The sequence below is a fragment of the Apium graveolens genome, chromosome 7 (assembly GCF_009905375.1).
Source record: "Apium graveolens cultivar Ventura chromosome 7, ASM990537v1, whole genome shotgun sequence".
NCBI classification, from domain to species: domain Eukaryota; kingdom Viridiplantae; phylum Streptophyta; class Magnoliopsida; order Apiales; family Apiaceae; genus Apium; species Apium graveolens.
This window is the reverse complement of record NC_133653.1, coordinates 264,113,775-264,135,324: the sequence shown is the minus strand read 5'-3', so window position 1 is coordinate 264,135,324 and position 21,550 is coordinate 264,113,775. Positions and strand designations below refer to the sequence as shown.

General features: G+C 35.4%; 1 protein-coding gene across 1 annotated transcript; it reads right to left on the bottom strand.

The window, feature by feature from the left end:
* Nucleotides 1-2,185: 2,185 nt before the first annotated feature.
* Nucleotides 2,186-3,198, bottom strand: LOC141674862 (uncharacterized protein At2g29880-like). The gene is made up of 2 exons (XM_074481565.1): nucleotides 2,842-3,198; nucleotides 2,186-2,758 (listed from the first exon to the last, which is right to left on the bottom strand). Exons 1-2 carry the CDS (start codon nucleotides 3,196-3,198, stop codon nucleotides 2,186-2,188), a joined length of 930 nt encoding a protein of 309 aa, XP_074337666.1.
* Between the last annotated feature and the right edge of the window lie 18,352 nt (nucleotides 3,199-21,550).

Here is a 21,550-nt window from a genome sequence, read left to right as displayed (position 1 = left end):
GCACTAGGCCTACACATTTAACAAGTTTTGTTAAAAGGAAATTACAAGAAAAAGAACAGATATACTACTTATAAGTTGAGTTTCTTACTGAGATTTCTGCAGTCCAAATGAATCTAGCATGAAGCAATTCATCAGAACAGACAGATGATACAATACCACCCCCTTAGATCAGGCCTGATATGATCAGAACCAGAGTTATATATGCCTCCTACTGTTATTTCAACAAAGGGAGAACCATATCAATACCAGGGAAATAAGTACAATGTTTCGACCGTTCTCAACTCTAAAACATTCAGTTTTAACCAACAAGGATATGATAATTACAGCCAGATCAATCTGCATATTGTTTGTGTACGCTTATGGCCTGAGCTTTGCAACATTAGCTGCCACATTATCTCATGTTGCACTCTTTCATGGGAGGTACTCAAAGATGAATTATTTCTTTCTATTTGGCATACTAGCACCGTTCCCAGTTTGGATTCTCTCCAAGATATACCCAGAGAAAAAATGGATACGCCTCATAAACATGCCAATTCTGATATCAAGAGCAGGGGCAATGCCACCAGCAAGAGCTGTGAACTACATCTGTTGGTTAAGTGTGGGACTCTTCTTCAATTTTATTATGTACAAGAGATACAAAGCCTGGTGGGCTAGACATAACTACATTCTGTCAGCCGGATTAGATGCTGGAGTTGCATTCATGGCCATTCTTTGCTACTTTACATTGCAGGTCAGGGATATCAATGGAATGAGTTGGTGGGGTTTGGAATTAGATGATCATTGTCCTCTAGCAAGCTGTCATACTGCCCCTGGTATCAAAGTTGAGGGATGTCCTGTTTTTTAGTGACACTAAAATGAACATTGGCATCATCAGTTTGTTTCCTTGTTGTAATGTTATCATATGTATTGTACCACAAACTCTTATACATACAGAATAGAGATACAATCCAAATGTCTGAACATTTCAAGCAACCATTGTCCTGACTACAGATGGAGCATTTTGAAAATACTATGACTATCTAATTACTTGTGAAATAATTCTCCGGTTGTCATTTGCAGATCGATATGGAAACAGACAAGAGCATCTGTTCAAGACAAGTTTGGTGATGTGCACACTAGGTTGATGAAGAAGAACTATGATCCTGTTCCACAATGGTGGTTTTATTCAATCTTGATTATTGTGGTTGGATTATCTCTGCTTGCTTGTGAGGGCTTTGGGAGACAACTACAACTTCCTTACTGGGGAGTCCTGTTAGCTATCTCTTTGGCTCTAGTTTTTACCTTGCCAATTGATGTCATCACAGCTACAACAAACCAAGTAAATTCATCGCAATTCATCATAGCCAAGAATTCTGTTGATCTGCAATTTTTAATTTATTGAATTATGTAAAAATATCCATGTGCAGCAACCAGGGCTGAACGTCATTACAGAGCTTATAATTGGTTACATGTACCCTTAGCTAATACGATCCTCATCTGAGTCAGGTAGTGACTTCCATTTCTGCAGAGGCATTGATTCGAGGACTTCCAATTATTCTCAACGACTTCATTCCTGGTTAAATAAGCACATTATGACCTTAAATTCTAAACTGCCTACTACAATCCTAAACTTTACAAAAAACGCAGCAATTTCCTGAAAAAAAATATAGAAGTTAAAGACTTCACTTCAGCACTAGTACCAGGTAAAACTGGTCTCACAGACCATAGTCAAGCCAAGGACGACTTAAAATGCATTATCTGAAGACTAAAATATACTGGGCTGCTAAACATATGTTTGCTTTGTCACTGACTGGCAGCTCCCATTCTATTTTTGCATATTAATTCTCTCAAACTAACATTTAACAACTTTGTATGCCTAACATTTCTCACTTGTTCTACAGGTACCTACCTCCTATAAGAGACCATGAAGAGAAAACTGGAAGAAAATAGCTATAAGAGACCATGTACCATAGCAAACCATGTACTCATTTTTTTTTAAAAAAATTATTAACTACTTTCTCAGCAAAACAGATATAATCAAACCAAGTATACAAGGACACGAATAATGATAAAGCAGAATAAAGTTCAAAAACCATAAAAGATTAATCTGCAGTGATCAAGTACTAACACAGTAACAATATTAGGAATTTAGGATGCTAACTATTGATAAAGCTCTTTGAGGAATAGAGCAAGCATAATCATACTGTCACATATCTAATTCAAAAATTATCCAAGCATAGCGTTCATCAGGGGTCATCTTCACGAACTCCATCTTCTTTGCTCTAGTGTTAAGTAATTTAAGTGCCTTGAAACGTGTAAGTTGATCCAAATAAGGCAAATCTTTGATAAGATCCCAACAGCTACAATCATCATTATTAAATGACTTAACAGCTTCAACCATCTTCTCAACTGAGTGACTAATTTGCATGATAGCATCTGGATGACTAGCATTAGCAGAAGAACTAGAATTTCCCTCGAACTCAGATCGTTTACGTTTAAGTGTTGGAGGGGGAGGAGCATCAAGATTAATAGATTCAGAAGGTTGGGTCAAAGGATCTTGAAAATCATCTGGTGTATAAGCTTCAGTGTTATAATCATAAACCAAGTCATCCAAAGGTTGGTATTTTTTACTTGCTTCATTGTCATAAGTTCTTGCATCAGTATCATCTCCTAGTCCGATTGCATTCTTTCCGATAGCAGTTCCATTTCCCACTGCAATTCTTAAATCATCATAGTCTCCAAAAGTGTCTGTACGATAACTTTTGTGATTATGATGTACCTAAAGAAAAACATTATGTTAGTATAATAATCATGTCAAAAGTTAGAAAAAAAACTCAATTTTTAATAAATAAATAACAAAACCTTAAAATACTCCTCCCAAACTTCATTTGGAGCAGTAATTTTTTTTGTTATAGGATCCCATCCAAATCCAGAATTAAACAACATCAATTTTGAATAGTTGGTGTATCTAGCTTTAAACCATTTTAAATGGCTAAGATATTGGGGATGAGTTTTTTGACAACCAAGTTTTTCATTCAGAACAGGAAGAATCTTTTTCTCCACAGTAACCTTCGTGAATAAACCATTACTATCTCGCCAACCACGTTTTGCGGCATCAACCATGAGATTCAATAACTCATTACTTTCCTCAATTGTCCAAGATTTATACCCAACACTTTTTCCTTTCGAATTATCATTCTCTTGACATGCATCGCCCATTTTTCTGTGTATATTGATACATATATATGTATATGCAGAAAAAATAAAAAAAACAAGTAACGTATACATATTACTATAGCCGAAGCAAGTAGATCTATATATATGTAAAAACACAGTATGATAATAGAGAAGAAAAGGTACCTTTTTCACAGAGGATGAATTGGAGAGACTTTTCGGAGAGGATGAACCCTAACAACTGGTTAACTGAGGGAAGATAAAAAAGTCATGTCAAATCTTTTCAATAATGGCGTGACAATTTTCTCAAAAAATATATGCAATTTTCCATAAAAAGTCATTAAAAGTCTATCAATTATATTTTTCCACCAAAGTCATTGATATATTGAATAACAACTGATTTTTAATAACTCTTTAAAAGTTGTAATTCAATACCTCAAACTTTAAAAGACTTTTTAAAAATCCTGATACAATACCTCCTTACTTTTAAAGAGTATTTAAAAATCTTAATTGAATACATCTAAATTTTAAAAGTCAATAAAAGTCATTAAAAATCATGATACAATTTTTTATATCTTCAATTTAGTTGTAATGACTTATTTGTGGATTTAGTTGATTTTAGTGTATAAATTCAGTTTTGTTGATAGTTGGTTTTTACAATATAGTTGATTTTGGTTATTTATGAAGTTTTTATAGTGCATGCCAAGTATTTGATGGATTATCCAAGAGAAATTTTCTCTTATCAGATTTTGGTCACTAAAATTGCTTTTGAACGTTTTTTGTTGTTTTGAATATTTTTTTGGTTGTTTTAAAGTTGCTTCAAAATAATTTGAATTAATTTTAAATATGCAACTGATTCAATCTCAATCAACTTCAAAATCAACTTTTACAAAATTTTATGAACAAAGTTGCATTTTAGGCATATCTTCTGACAAGGTTATATATTAAGTTGCAAAGTTGCATATCGTGTTTTTGAAAATAAAACTTGAAAAATCGTATTTTTGTAATTTTTTAAAAAAATCGTGTTTTTGAAATAATAATTTAAAATGTAGGTATTTTTTTATAAAAAAATCCCTTAATTTAATTGCTATCAATGTTATCATTATTTTTGTTAATTAAAGTTGAACATATTAATATTATAATATACCAAGTTATTCGAATTACGATATTCTTGTGCATATTTTGTTAGTTTATTAAAGGCAAGCTTGTTTCCTAATCCTGCTTGAATTTTAAGATTCATAGTAATCCTATATAAATGTGGTGTGTTTTACCTGACTGTAATATGATATTATATACTTTTATTTAATAAATTTAATAAACAAGAATGACATATTCAAGAATGACATGATCCACGTGGACATTGCAAGACTCTCCCATAATCATGTTTTGTCCCGCAAGACTCTCTAATAATCATGTTCTGACCATTAGGGACATGTCGAATCAAGTGCCTTAATATTTTCGAACTTGGGCTTGCTAATGTTGATCCTCCTTTTGTTCGGTCATCTCCAACGGTTATGATCCAAAAATTTAAATTTGAATCATCAACTGATTCAAATTTCTGACCAACTCCAACAGTGTGATCCAAATTATTTTTTACATATAATAATATATAAATATCATATTAAGCAATTTTATCTTAAATTTATTATTTAATCATTATTAAAAATTTATATAATATGTCATAAATTAATTAAATCAAAAAAAAATTAATACACATAAAAATGTTAAAATTGTGCACTTAATTTACAAAAAACACATTTATTGCAATAATTAACATACAAAATATCATTGATACACACTAATTTTCGAATTAGTATATTCTTCCCACAAATGCTCAATTAATGTATCTATAAGTGCAATATGTGCCTCTTTATTTTTTATTTTTCTATGACAGTTCAGGAATTCTTGGAATCGAGTATTTTCATCGATCGGAATAGTCTCAACTTCTATATCCAGGACTTCTGACTCTTCAATGAAATTTTAATGAAATTATGTTTTCTCATTATTTTAAGTTTTATTTTAAAAATAAATTTTGTTAACTATTAATTATATTATGTTATTAATTATATAATTAAAAAATCAAATATCAATTTAAAATCTCATAAACTACAAATAACAAAACCATTATTTTATATTAAACCAAGTGATCCAAATTTGGATCAGTACTGTTTACTAATCCAAATTTGGATCACCATTTGGATCACTGTCGGAATAGAATTTGGGATAATCTGCCCCAAATTTGGATCTTTGGATCACCGTTGGATTTGCCCTAAGAAAATTATTGTAGTTGATCTGTCTATGGAAATCATGGCTCTCTTTTATCAATACTATCCCCTCGGCCTCTTCGTCCAACACCTCACGATATTATAGGTTTTAATATAGTTGTTAGATATATTTGATAATGTCATGTCTAATATGATTTGTGTTTAGTTTTCATATCTTACTTAAACAGGACAAATCAGTACTTAACTGGAAATCAACACTTATACTGAAGACAGAACTTAATTTATCAGTACTTAAGGTTCAGGAGATATTTATCAGGAGATAATATCAAGACTTAAAGAAACTTTCAGATAAGGAAGGCGGTTGATTGAAAGGAAAGAAGATCAAGACAAACGCAAGAAGAGATATGCATGAAGAAGGAATTCTATGAAGAATAAAATACTTGGAAGAAAAGATAATTGATTGATATATTTTAGGAAGCAGAATTATATTCCATATCAATTAGCGATTATCTTGTAATTGTGTAGTATATAAACACAGACATAGGGTTTACACTATAAGTGTTATCATTATCGAGAATAACATTCATTGTAAACCTAGCAGCTCTCGTGATATTTGTTCATTACTGAGAGAGAACAGTTCTACATTGTAACAGAGTTTAATAAAGTTTGTTTTCTGTTACTTGAGTTCTTTAAATTCGATTTGATTGTGTTATACACTGTATTCAACCCCCCTTCTACAGTGTGTGTGACCTAACAAGTGGTATCAGAGCAGATCTGTTAACACACAAACAGTTTAAGATCCAAAAACAATCATATTTGAAGCAGAAACTCCAACCAAGCCCACCAAAACTGAAGAACCTCCAAAGACTCAAATCCATAGTCGATATGAGGGTATCAGAGTTCCCATACTGAAACCATCTGAATACCCCATATGGAAGGTGAGGATGACTATGTTTCTGGAAGCTACAGATCCAGAATATCTTGACAAAATCAATGAAGGACCTCACAAGCCAACCAAACTCGTTGTTGTAGTTACAGGCGAAGCAGCAAAGTCTGTACCAAAGGAGAAGAGTGATTACACTGCTGAAGATATCGCATCAATTGTTAAGGATGCTAAGGTACGACACTTGCTGCATAGTGCCATTGATAATGTAATGTCAAATAGGGTAATTAACTGTAAGACTGCAAAGGAGATATGGGATGCCTTGGAGACAAGATGTCAGGGAACGAATTCGATTAAGAAGAACAGGAAGACTATACTCACTCAAGAGTATGAACACTTTGACTCAAAGCCTAATGAGTCATTGACTGATTTATATGATAGATTTGTCAAACTCTTGAATGATTTGTCACTAGTTGATAGGGAGTATGATCTTGAAGATTCAAACCTTAAATTCCTGTTAGCTCTTCCTGAAAGTTGGGATTTGAAGGCCACAATTATAAGAGACAACTATAATCTTGAAGAAACAACTCTTGATGAAATTTATGGGATGCTAAAGACTCATGAACTTGAGATGGAACAAAGAAGCAAGAGGAAAGGAGGAAAGTCAATGACAATTGCTCTTAAGGCCGAGGAAGAATCCCCCAAAGTAACTACCTCAAGGAAAGGTAAGGGAAAAGCGCTCATCACAAAGACTGATACTGAGTCATCAAGTTCTGATAGTGATGATGACTCAGAAACTAAAAGCTTGCCTGAGATGAATGCTGATGAAGAGATGATGAAGCTGTGTGCTCTTATGGTAAAAGGAATCACAAGGATTGCATACAGAAAATTCAGGAAGGGAAAGAAGTTTTCCAGGAGACGTGCAAGTTCTGATAAGAAGAGTTTCAGAAAATCTGAAGGCAAAGGAGAGAAGTCTGACAGAGGAGATTACACAAATGTCAAATGCTACAACTGTGGTGAGAAAGGCCACATATCTCCTGATTGCAAGAAAGTGAAGAGTGACAAAGGCAAGGCTCTTGTCACAAAGAAGAAAATCTGGACAGATACTTCAGATTCTGAAAGTGAGGAGAACTATGCCTTGATGGCAAAAGCTGATATGGCAAATGCTGATAGCAGTTCTGAAGCTGCTGAGTTAAAGGTACCTCAAACTACTTATGATTTTCATACTGATGATATTAATGAGTAGAGAAGATATCTTAAAACCATGTTCATTAGTTATAGAGATCAAACTTTAATATGTGAAAGATTAACTTCTGAAAATCTTGCTTGTAAAAAGAGGAATGATTATTTAGAAAAAGAGTTAGTCATGTTCCATCAAACTCAGAAAGATAGAGATGATGCTTTCTATGTTAGGGATGAAGTACTTAAAATGAATGAATCTCTAAAAACTGAGTTAGAAAAGGAAAGAGAGATTATCAGGACTTGGACTAACTCTGGCAGAACAACTCAGAATTTGTTAAGTAGTGGAAACTGGAAAGAGGGCTTAGGGTATGGAGATGATAAGAATGATAAAGGAACCGTAGAAATTAAGCCTATAGTTGTTAAACAAAAGCCTAAGGTAAAACCTGTTAAGTTTGTAGCTGTAAAGTCTGATACTGAGAAATCAGAAGTTAAAGAGGAATTAACTTCTGACAAACGAAAACAGGAAAAGCCAACTGAAGTTAACGTAGGCTTAATGACAAAGAAGCAGCTTAAACATAAGATGAAAGATGTTAAGAATGTAAACAAGGTAAAGTCACCTAGGAAAAATAGGAATGGAAAGGAAGGTGTGAATAAAAGCAATGATTATAAGCCTGTTTCTAATGCTCCTAGAAAAACATGTCACAACTGTGGAAGTTCTAACCATCTGGCTTCTTTTTGCAGGAAGAATAAGAACATAAACTCCTTACCTTCAAAGTCAGGAGTTAAGAGTCAGTCTGTTAGATATAGGCCACAAAATCCTTGTTATCATTGCGGTAGTTTATGGCATTCCATTTATACTTGTAAGGAATATCATAGTCTGTACTATGATTATTATCAAATAAAACCTTCTTTAAAGAAAGTTAGCATTGTTCTTTCTAGTGTAAGTTCTGATACAAAGTCTGATAGTGTAAATGTTGATAAGAAAAATGTTAACATAAACTCTTATGCTAAATCCGCTGCAAATGTTAACAAACTTAATAAGGCCAAAAGATCCAAGCAAGTCTGGGTCCTTAAAACTAATCATTAGTGGTCTTTGTGATTGCAGGGCAATAGGAAAAACATCCTAGTTCTGGACAGTGGATGCTCAGGACATATGAATGGAAATAAAGCCCTGCTATCAGACTTTGTGGAGAAAGCTGACCCAAGTGTTTCTTATGAAGATGGCAATATTGGAAAAATACTGGGATATGGCAATATCAATCTTGGGAATGTCATCATTAAAGAAGTAGCTCTGGTCTCAGGACTTAAACACAATCTGCTCAGTGTTAGTCAAAACTGTGACAGAGGTAATCATGTGGATTTCTTTGAAAAACACTGTGAAGTTGTGAGCAAATCTACAGGCAAAGTTGTTCTGAAAGGATACAGACATGGTAACATTTATGAAGCCAAGCTTTCAACAAGTACTGATGGTTCTGCAATCTGTCTGTTGAGTAGAGCATCAATTGAAGAAAGCTGGGATTGGAACAAGAAACTCTCTCATTTAAATTTCAACAATATAAATGAACTAGTCAAGAAAGATCTTGTGAGAGGACTGCCAAAATCAGTATTTGCTCCTTATGGCCTTTGTGATTATTGTCAGAAGGCAAAACAAAGAAAATCTTCATTCAAGAGCAAGACTGAATCATCAATTCTTGAGCCTTATCACCTACTACATGTTGATCTATTTGGTCCAGTGAATGTCATGTCTATTGTAAAGAAGAAATATGCTATGGTCATAGTGGATGAGTTCACCAGATACACATGGGTGTATTTCTTGCACACAAAAAGTGAAACTGCATCTATCTTGATTGATCATGTCAAGCAACTGGATAAATTGGTCAAAGATTTTGTGAAGATAATAAGAAGTGATAATGACACTGAGTTCAAGAATTTGATCATGGAAAAGTTCTGCAAAGACCATGGAATCAAGCAGGAATTTTCTGCTCCTGGAACTCCACAGTAAAATGGAGTTGTTGAAAGAAAGAATAGAACTCTTATTGAAGCTGCACGAACTATGCTTGATGAAGCAAAGCTACCAACCTATTTTTGGGTTGAAGCTGTGCAGACTGCTTGTTTTACTCAGAATGCAACACTTATTAACAAGCATGGAAATACACCATATGAGATGGTGAAGAAAAAGAAGCCAAATCTGAAGTATTTTCATGTATTTGGATGCAAGTGTTTTGTTCTTAAGTCTCACTCACCCTGAACAGCTATCCAAATTTGATTTAAAAGCTGATGAAGGAATTTTTGTTGGATATTCACTTTCCACAAAAGCCTTCAGAGTCTACAATTTAAGAACAAGGGTTGTCATGGAATCTATCAATGTCTCCTTTGATGATAAGAAGATTACTGGACTTGAAGATTTCAATGATCATGATCAGCTAAAATTTGAAAATGAAGACTTAAATTCTGATACTATAAATCCTGACAGTCTAAATCCTGATACTGCAAACTCTGATGTTATTGAAACTGTGGAAACTACGCCAAAGGAAGATGCACCTGTGCAGGGGGAGCATACTGAAGATACAACCACATCTCAAGAAGCATCAGAACATACAACTGGCTCTTCAAGTTCTGATGAGCCAAGTTCTGATAATTCTGAAAACTCAAATTCTGAAGGATCCAACTCAGAGAGCATAATTTCAGGGGGAGCATCAGAAAATGTTGATGAAGACAGTATGGATCATGGGGGAGCATCCAGTTCTAGAGAAAACCTTTGATCTGCAAGGAAGTGGACTAAATCACATACACCTGACTTAATTATTGAAAATCCTGATGCAGGTGTCAGAACTAGAACAGCTACTTCAAGTGAATGTCTTTATAATTCTTTTCTTTCTCAGACTGAACCAAAGAAAGTGGAAGAAGCTCTTCAAGATGCTGATTGGGTGCAAGCAATGCAGGAAGAGTTAAATGAATTTGAAAGAAACAAAGTCTGGACCCTAGTGCCAAGACCAAAGAACAGATCTGTTGTTGGTACAAAATGGGTGTTCAGAAACAAAACTGATAGTGATGGCATAATTACAAGAAATAAATCAAGGATGGTTGCAAAAGGATATTCTCAACATGAGGGAATTGATTATGATGAGACATTTGCACCAGTTGCTAGATTGGAAGCCATAAGGATATTTTTGGCTTATGTTGCTCACAAAAAGTGTACTGTCTTTCAAATGGATGTGAAAAGTGCTTTTCTCAATGGAGAATTAGAAGAGGAAGTATATGTTGAACAACCTCCAGGCTTTGTAGATTCCAAATTTCCAAATCATGTCTACAGGCTTGATAAAGCACTTTATGGTCTTAAGCAAGCTCCACGAGCATGGTATGAGACTTTAGCTCAGTTTCTTCTGGAAAGTGGATTTAACAGAGGAACTATTGACAAAACACTGTTCTACCTCAACCATGGAAATGACTTACTTCTGGTGCAGATATATGTTGATGATATCATTTTTGGTTCTACAAATGACAGACTTTGCAAGAAGTTTGCCAAACTGATGCAGTCAAGATATCAAATGAGTATGATGGGGGAACTTAGCTATTTTCCGGGCCTTCAAGTCAAGCAGAATGAAGAAGGCACTTTTATTTGTCAATCCAAATACACCAGAAATTTGCTGAAGAAATTTGGAATGCAAGATTGTTCAAGTGCATCCACTCTCATGGCCACTGTAACAAAATTGGATAAGGATACTGGTAAATCAGTAGATATTACTGATTACAGAGGTATGATTGGCTCTCTACTCTATCTAACTGCTAGTAGACCTGATATCATGCATGCTACCTGTCTTTTTGCAAGATTTTAAGCAGATCCAAGAGAACCTCACTTAACAGCTGTGAAAAGAATTTTTCAAGTATCTTAAGGGTACAGCTGATCTGAGATTGTGGTATCCTAGAGAATCAGACTTTAAGCTAATAGGTTACTCAGATGCAGATTTTGCAGGATGCAAAATTGACAGGAAAAGCACAAGTGGAAGCTGCCAATTTCTTGGAGGCAGATTGGTTTCTTGGTTTAGCAAGAAACAAAAGTCAATTTTACATCAACTGCAGAAGCAGAGTATATTGCTGCAGGAAGCTGTTGTCCACAGATTCTTTGGATGAAGAATCAGTTACTGGATTATGGGTTAACATACTTTAAAATCCCTATTTACTGTGATAATCAAAGTGCTATTGCTATGACAGGTAATCCAGTTCAACACTCAATGACAAAGCACATCAGCATCAGGTACTACTTCACAAGGGAACATGTGGATGAAGGTACAGTGGAATTGTACTTTGTTCCAACAGATCAACAACTAGCAGATATCTTCACAAAACCACTGTGTGAAGCTACTTTTACAAGATTGGTAAATGAACTTGGAATGGTTTCAGGTTCTTTCTCTAAGTCTGCTTAGTTTATGATTCTGTTTCATCAGACTTTATGATCAGTATTTACAAATATTACTATCGTTGTGTATTCTGTGCCTAATTGAAAATTGCTTAAGTACTGATTGTTGTTTGATGTGAATTTCTAAACTCTGATAGTGATATGAATGTTTCTGTGACTATTCAATCCAATGAGGATAACTGTGCTAGATGCTGACCTCGTAGTCTTTAATATACTAAAGTCCCATGTTTGAAGTAATTGTTTATGTGGAAATCTCTTAACACAAGCAAATTCTGATATTGAGCTAAGTTAAGTTTACTTTGTCTATCTTATTACTAAGTCACAAACTAGAATAATGCTTCTTATCTGTTAAGTTCTGATGTTCGTAAATCTGATGGATGTACTAAGTGCTGATAAGCCTCACTTATTAAAAGAAAAAGAAAAGAAAAGAAAAGAAATAAAAACCAGTTACTCCTTTGAGATCTAGAGTAAAATTGTGGAAGGGACGGCCCAAATGCATTGCTGGTATTAAGTAATATGCATCAGAAAAGTAAAATAAATATTTTCTTGGTGACTTTTCACACTCTATGGATACTGGAGAAATACTCTGATAATAGCATAAATTCTGATAAGCAGTCGTGACTCACTTACACTGAGAAGCCACTGTAAAATAGAATTTCAAAAGATGCATAAAATTAGCACAAAACAATTGAGGTGGACTCATGCATGAACTCTTCTAAAGTAGACTTCAGAATCATGACAGATTTTGAGCAAAATTCTTAGTTATGCCTTATTTCTAAGATTTACTGAAGTGAATCAGACTTTAATCTTTATCTGATATTTAGCTTACTGCACACACCTACACTCCATATGAATGATGAAAATTACTGTGGTGATAAATGTTCTTTTTGATGAACAATTTATGTGTCAGATTGCATAAATTCTGAGGACAAGTTATGATGGAAGTTCTGATGATTAAGTTCTGAAGAGACGAAATCAGAATTTGTGTGAAGAATTACAGAAATAGGCATTCACCTTTCGAGTTAAGGAATCATGTTCTGATGACTGTTAAGTTCTGATATAAGTCTAAGTTCTGATATTAAATCATGATTCTTTACTTGACTTATTTGTGGTTCAAATCTGAAGTAATCTTATTTAAAATCAGAATATGTTTGGTTGATATATTAACAGTCAACATAATTTGGGTTAGTGGTACTCGTCTATGCAAAGTATTTTTTTACTTGTTTCATGTGCGCATTAAATCCTGTTTTAAGCTTCCAATGGCTGTTATTATTCTCATCAGTCTAGGGAGACGAGGTATAATTATTTTTACCTATAACCATTCAATTATTCTTGCGTCTCTTGGTATTCTATTGATTATATAAACCAACACCTCATTCCAGCCAACACATCTCTCATTTTCTCTCAAACTCATTTTTTTTTAAAAACATGTTTCGTTTCAACTTAGTTCTGAACTATGACACTTTCACTATCAAGATGAGGTGTACTGAATGGCAGCAGGAGTGGCATGTCACTGCCATTCCTGATGAAATCTGGGACTCAGTTCCCCAAGAGGTTCTCACATACCTCTTGTTCTTCTATATGGACTGTCATCGCCATCTTGAGCGTCTGGAAGAGGAAAGAAGAGAAGCTCTCCGACAGCAGGAACGAATCATTCGTCTTGCTGTTCTCTTTGTTGAGAGTAGGAAGAAGAAATAATTGCAGCTATCTGTTTCTCTTCACCGTCAGCTTAGACTAGGACTAAAGCTGTTGATGTTAGGATTCGAAGCTTAGGACAATCTTGTAATTTTAAGCATGTAATTTGAATTTCATGAAATGTATTTGCTTAATATATTAATGAAATTTTATATTTTTGCAAGATTTCATCTCGAGTCGTTTCATATTCTGATAACATTTTAAATCCTGATACTAACCATATTCTGATGATCTCGTTAGCTCTGATACAAATCAAGTTCTGATTCTGACGTGGCAGTATTTGTTTACTTGGTTTATTTTTGGTCATTCTCTCATTGGTCATATTTTTTCAGAATATTGGTAAAGCAGTAATAATAATTTATTAAGTGGGAACAACTTTAAAATTTAAAATAAAACTGAACGTCCTTGATTAATGGGATTACTTGGTAAGTGGAACGGTTTTTCCTTGAAAAACTACATGTGCTAAGCAATGATTATTGAATACCCGTGCCCATTAATTATCTTTTACTACTGCATGTCTGACAGGTGTCTCAACGGTTACTTTTTCTACAGTGTATAAGTAAAAGAGAGAAAAGATTGTAAAATCTTTTATTTACTTTCAAATTTTATCTCTCTCTTTTTTCTTTTATTCTCTCTCATCTACTGACGATTTTTCATACAGACGTTTTATCAAACACCTTACAGGCAACCAAATTTCTCACTAATTTGTCATGGCACCAAAGGACATAATTTTTGATGGAGCTAAGTTTGTTCCTAATAACTTCTCTGCCATTCTCAGCAAGTCAGAAGCCCCATCTGAACTTCACTTCATTCAGGACTTTCTTGCTAGTTCTGATATTGGGTATGCTCTGACCGAACCCGAAGCAGTCTCTGGTACTCAAGTACTGGAGTTCTGAAGAAGCGGTGTATATGATGATGGTGGTGCTCAAGGTCCCCAAGTATTATTTTTTCATCAGGGGAGGATGAGTATGTTGTGACGTTGTCTATGGTTTGACAAGCACTACAACTACCTGAGAACTGTGTTTATTCTACTGTTGAAGATCTAGTTCTTCAAAACATGATGGCCAGTCTGGGATATGAGAGGACATTGGCAAAGCTGGGCCAGTTGAAGAGATCTTTCATACGGAGGGAATGGAGTTTCTTCTTTGATTGCATAACCAAGGCTTTTGCAAACAAATGTTCAAATTTTGATGCAATTCCCATATTTAGCCAACAAATCGGGTATGCTCTCATAAATCAAACTGATTTTGACTATGCAAGTGTTGTCTTAGGTTTTATTGGGGACAGAATGAATGAAGATAGATCTACTGTTTATTCTACTAGATTCTGTCATCTTATCTATAGTTTTTGTTGTGATAATAATCCCCCAAATGCTAGTGAATTAATTTCATCATTCAGAATAACTAAAAGAGCTTTTACTGACTTATTATCTACTGATAATAAGAAGGCCGTGTTAAGACCCCTCTTAATTCCTTTATCTGTCAAACAAGCCTTAATAATCTATGATCCCGTTAAATACACTGCACTATATCCTGATGTACAACCATCTGAACTTCATCCATCAGCACCTACCACCTCTGCTCAACCACCTCAAACTTCTCAACCTCGACCTTCAGATCCTACTGTGCAGCCTTCATCTTCCAAACCTAAGAGGACTAAGACAGTACCTCAGATACCACAGAAGAGAAGGAGATTCATTCTGCGAGATGAATCTGATGCTGAGGAACAGGTTCCTGTGTCAGAACCTGTTGTTAAGGAAGCTGAGAAGGTCTCTTCTCAGAGGGATACTGGAATTGGGGGTTCTAAGCTTCTCAAAAGGCTTAGAAGGATGTATTCTGATTAAACTCCCAAGGTATCTCCACCTTCAAAGAGATACAAGAAACAGAGAGCTCACAGGGACAGGGCTAAGCCAGTTTCAGAGGATGAGGAAGCAGCAGCTAAGGAAGGAGATCAGGATTCTCTGATCTCAAAAGAGCCAGGATTTGCTGAAGCTACTGCATCTACACCTCCATTGTCACCCATTCAGGAAACTGCTCAAGATAAAGTATCTACACCATATGTGTCTCCTGTCACTGAACCAGTACCTACTGAAGACCCAGGCACAAGTGCTGAGATTGATATTCATAACCTGATCATGCCTGAGGTTTTGTACTTAGAAGTTCCACCAACTCAAGTCACTCCACCAACAACACCAATTCCTGATGCTGATTTTATTCCATAATTGCCTACAACACCTTCTCTGCATCTAGATACTGAAGATCAGATTTTAGGTGAGCATCAGAATATGGTTGTTGATCAGAACATAGTTGGAGATCAGCACTTAGAGGATGATGTTGAAGCCTCCATAGCCTCTCATACTGTTCTTTTATCAGAGGATGCTGAAGATGTTGACTCCATAAGTTCTGATGCTGCAAATGTTGATACTGGTAATGCTGCTACAAATATAGATGCTGATGCAGCTCGTCCTTCCGGACATGTACCTCTACAAGCTTCTTCAAAAGCTGAGATAGTCAAAAAGTTTGTTACAGGGGAAGCACCAGTACCTTGGAGTGAAACTCCTAGAGGACAGGAGTGGATTAAGGAGTGGAACACAGTTACCTTTGTTCCTACTGAAAAGATTTTTGCTGATCACTTGGCAAAAGCTGATGAGATGCTAGTCAATGATGATTTCAAGACACAGCTAAGAGTTACTGCACTTAGTACAAGGCACCTTCAAGGTCAACAATCTGTAACTCAGGCCAAGGTGGACAAGATTCAAGAATCCTTAATTCAGCAAGATACAGTTGTCAAGTTGGACAAGAAAAGTTTTTTCCAACCTTCCTTTGACAAAATTACCAACATTGAAAACACCCAAGAGAAGCAACAGTCTCAGATTGATGAAATTTTGAAAAATCAAGCTTCTCAGCAAAATCAACTCAATGAGATCCAATCCTCAGTGGAATTGCTTGTCTCTCTTCTTTTACCTGCTGATGCCAAAAAGGGGGAGAAAGTAATTAAGTCCAAATGCAAACCTGATAAGACACTGAAGGGAAAGGATGGTAATGACCCGGGAAACTCTGGAATGGGTGGAGGTCATGGTCAAGGTAAAGATCATTCATCAAGTAAAGCTGGAACTACAAGTCATAGAACAAGTTCTGATACTGGGAAAAGAATAACTTCTGATACTGGTAAAAGGATAAGTTCTGATGAACTTTTGGATCTTGATGAAGAAATTTCAGGACAGTTATTTCTGAAAGAAAATCCAGGAATGGACTTTGAGAGTCTAAAGGAAGAGGAAGCTAGACTTAAGTTAGAAAAAGTCAACTCCAAATCTGAAGCTTTTGTTGTTAAAAAGAAACTTCCTAAGACCAAAGGCATTATGATAAAAGAAAGGATAAATCATGAGGCAATTATGGCTAAATCACAATTGCAGATAGATCTAAGGTCCAAGGGCAAAGAAAAAGTTGGTGAACCTGTAAAGGTTTATGTGCCTCCTATGGATAAAGAAATTTCTGGTGAAGATGCTAATCTTACTCTGACTTCAAGGAATATTTCTAAGACAACCTCTGACATGGCTCAAGTTGTTCAGAGTCAAGATATAGTTAGTTCTGATATAACTATGAAGCAAGCAACCTCTGACATAGCTCAAGTTGGCTTGATATCAGAAGATAAGTTAAAGGAAACCTCTAACATTGCTCATGTTAAATCCTCAAAATTACTACTACCAGGATTCACTAAAGCCAAACAGACTCAACCTTTGAAGACTGCAGCAAGTGGTTTTGAAGCAAGAGTAGTTACTGGAAAGGAAGCAAGAGATAAATCTGGATTGGGTAGTGCTGATGAAAGAAGAGTGCAGAACATAACCAATGATCCAACTTCCTTAAGTGAACCAGGTGTTGGAGCAACTCCTGAAAGATTGAATCAGCTTGAATCTGTACAGATGGTTTACCATACCTTCTTGAAATAACACATCTTGTTATATTTCATGACAGATGGAAGGGTTTACCATATAAGGGAAAATGCTATACCACTGAAGTATTTTGAGGAACTAGAACATGTTTTATTCTTACTTTAAGTGAAGGACACTGTTAGGAATATATGTGCATTAGTTTGATGATATGTTTAACCAAACACTTAAGTAGAAATTCAGTGTCTGTAGCCTCAACGGATAAGACCACTTTGGCTATCCGTTGATGGTGTAGCTTTACTTAGAAATAAGTCTAGTGTTGTAGCATATTTCAGTCTCTGTATTTAAGATGTAATTCTTAGAAGTTGAGAGAAACTATGAGTCATGTTGACTACTAGAAGATATGCAGATAGGAAGGCCAATTGTAAATATTTCATGCCTTGTAATTTTGTATAAATGAAGTGGTATCAACGGATGACTTAAAGACCTTCAACGGATGAGAAGCTAAGCTTCAACGGATGTCTCTAAAGCTTCAACGGATAACATCCTTCAACGGATGAGTGCATCAACGGATGAAAGCTTCAACGGATGTTCTGTTGATTAACCGTTGATAAGTGGTAGTTGTACCTACAAACAGAGGCACGTGGGTGAACAGAGATAACTGAAATGTGGCAGCCTAATTTCAGGAACATCAGAAAAAGCAGCCGTTCTACTCTAGTATAAAGAGACATTAAGTCAACAAAGTACTGGAGTGAACTGGAGAAGAAACAAGTGGAGATCTTACTTTATTATTTTATATATCCTTGTCTTCACTTGTAAACTTGGTAATATATAAACCAAGTAGTAGCTAGTAATTAGATAAGAATTTTTCCAGAGCTGTTTAGAAAAATCTTGAGAGAAAAATTATCTAGTTTGTACTAGGATGCAGCTGTGATCAAATTCTTAGATCACAGAATTTCTGAAATACCATCTCTGGTGGAACAACAAATCCACCAGAAAAGTTTTTAAAGGTTTATTGTGTTCTTTACATTTGTGTTTGAATATATATCTGTCTGTATCAGCTTAAAGCAATTCACACACTTGTTCATCTTGAACACACAGTCTTTATAAACTGCTCAAAACTTGAAAAAGTTTTGAGATTTACATTCAACCCCCCTTCTGTAAATCTCATTGTTAATTCTCTAGAAATAACAATTGGTATCAGAGCAGGCTCTTGACAAACAAAGAGTTTAAAGATCTTGGAATCTAACAAAGATGAGTAAGAAGGATATTGGAGTAAAAATCCCAGTTCTTGACAGAGACAGTTATCACCACTGGAAGGTGAAAATGCACCTTCATCTACTCTCCCAAGATGAAGGTTATGTAAACTGTATTGAGAATGGTCCTCACATTCCCCATAAAGTAGCCACAGTTGCTACGGCCACAATTGCTGTTGGTCAATCCATTCCAAAACCTAGAGCAGAATGGACAATGGAAGACACAGAAGAAGTCCACAAGGATAAGAAGGCTATGAACATTTTGTTTAATGGTCTTGACAAGGATATGTTTGATAATGTGATAAATTGCTCAACTGCCAAAGAGGTTTGGGACACAGTTCAGCTGCTGTGTGAAGGTACAGAACAAGTAAAAGAGAACAAGATGCAGCTTCTCATTCAACAGTATGAGTATTTTCATTTTGAAGAAAATGAATCTTTAAATGACACATTTAACAGATTCCAAAAGCTGTTGAATGGATTGAAGCTGTATGGTAGAGTGTACCAGGTGAAGGATTCAAATCTTAAATTCTTAAGATCCTTGCCAAAGGAATGGAAACCCATGACTGTCTCCTTAAGAAACTCTCAGGATTATAAGGACTTCACTCTTGAAAGATTATATGGAATCTTGAAGACTTATGAACTAGAGTTGGAACAGGATGAGGTATTAGAGAAGGGGAGAAAGAAAGGAAGTTCAGTTGCATTGGTAGCTGAAAATGAGAGGGAATGCAGACAAGAAACTGTGAGATCTACATCAAACTCCAAAGATGGTACAAGATATCAGGAATCAAGCAAAGGAAAAGAGCAAATTGCTGAGAATGAAGACAACTCCAGTCAAGATGACTCTGATAGTGTTGATGAGCATCTTGCATTTCTGTCCAGGAGATTTGCAAAGATGAAGTTTAAGAAAAATACTAGAGCCACTAAACCTCATAAGAACATGGTGGACAAATCAAAGTTCAAGTGTTTCAATTGTGGTATAAGTGGACACTTTGCAAGTGAGTGCAGAAAGCCAACTTCTGAAAAGAAAAAATTTGACCAAGTAGATTACAAGAAGAAATATTTTGATCTGCTCAAGCAAAAGGAAAGGGCTTTCATTACTCAAGAAAAAGATTGGGCAGCTGATGGAGAGGAAGAGAATGAAGATGTGGAGTATGTCAACTTAGCTCTCATGGCTGATTCTGAGGAAAATGAAGTTAGTTCATCAAGCAATCAGGTAACAACTCAGGTAATCACTACTGATGTAACACAACTTACTAAAGAAGAGTGCAATGATGCTTTTAATGACATGTCTACTGAATTGTATCATTTGCGTGTGTCTCTTAAATCTCTTGCTAAAGAAAATAGTAGGATTAAAGAGAACAATCTGTTTTTAAGTAATAGAAATGCTATGTTAGAAGATAAGTTGATTGACCTAGAGAAAACCAAGCTGCATTGTATATCTGTTGAGAATGAACTAGCTGAATCTATTAAGAAAGTAGAAATACTTTCTAATCAATTAAAGAGAGAGCAAGAGGTGATTTAAGCCTGGAAAACATCTAGGGATGTTAGTGCTCAAATTGCCAAGGTCCAAGGAATTGAATCATTCTGTGAAACCGCCTGGGATAAAAACAAAAAGAAACTGGAATTAATTGATGGGCTGTCAACGGATGTGGAATCAACGGATGATGAAGGTTATCCGTTGAAGGAAGAAAATGAGCATCCGTTGAAGGTTCCTCAATTAAAACAGGCAAATGTTTCTAATAGTGAAAATCTAAAGAAACTCAACAAAAAGTTTGGTTCAACTTCCAAGAACTTTGTTAAAGAAGAAGCAAGCACATCCAAAGATGTCAGTAAGGTGAATATAGGGCACATGACCTTAGAACAGTTAAATAATAGGCTCAAGATGGTTGAGGATAAAAAGGAAACTAAAAGAAAATCTAACAGAAATGGGAAGGTAGGTGTTAACAAACATAACAATTACACACCTGATAGGTATGCTCCTAGAAAAAGCTGTGTGCATTGTAGTAGTGTTAATCATCTATCTGCTAATTGCAAATCTATTAAGAAAACCCCCATAACTGTACCCTCTTCCATGCCTAACATGTCTGCATCATCTCTACATGATATGCCTACTATGTCTCAACAGAATCCTTATGCACATTTTGCAAACATGCCATATTTTAACAATCCTTATCTTGCTGCATTTAGTATGCCTCAAATGCCATACAATATGCCTATGTGGAATAACATGTATGCACAATCCATGCCTTATCATATTCCAAATGTGCTAAATGATTCTGTGACTAACCCTACACCTCAACCAACTACATCCAAGACCAAGGTTGACTCAAAGTTACCTAAGTCTAGAGATGCAGGAGGAATGAAGTCTAGGAGAAAGGCTAACAAGAATGGACCCAAGGAAACTTGGGTACCAAAATCAAATTGATTGATTTTATGGTGTGCAGGGAAATAGAAGAAATCTATGGTACTTGGACAGTGGCTGTTCAAGACACATGACAGGAGATTTCTCCCTGCTCACAGAGTTTAAGGAAAGAGCTGGCCCTAGCATAACCTTTGGAGATGACAGCAAAGGGTTTACTATGGGATATGGCTTGATTTCAACAAGGAATGTCATCATTGATGAAGTTGCATTAGTTGATGGTCTCAAACATAACTTACTGAGCATCAGTCAACTATGTGATAAAGGGAATACAGTTTCCTTCAATTCTGAAGCCTGTGTTGTCACTAGTAAGAAAGACAACAAAGTGGTTCTAACTGGAGTTAGAAAAGGAAATGTGTACTTAGCTGACTTCAACTCTGCAAATGCAGAATCTATTACTTGTCTCTTCAGCAAAGCAAGTTCAGTTGAGAGTT

Coding starts and splice junctions, on each gene's coding strand:
- LOC141674862 (XM_074481565.1), bottom strand. CDS start 3,198: ATGGGCGATGCATGTCAAGAGAATGATAATTCGAAAGGAAAAAGTGTT. Junction 2,759..2,841: donor TTTGGGAGGAGTATTTTAAG/GTTTTGTTATTT, acceptor GTTTTTCTTTAG/GTACATCATAATCACAAAAG.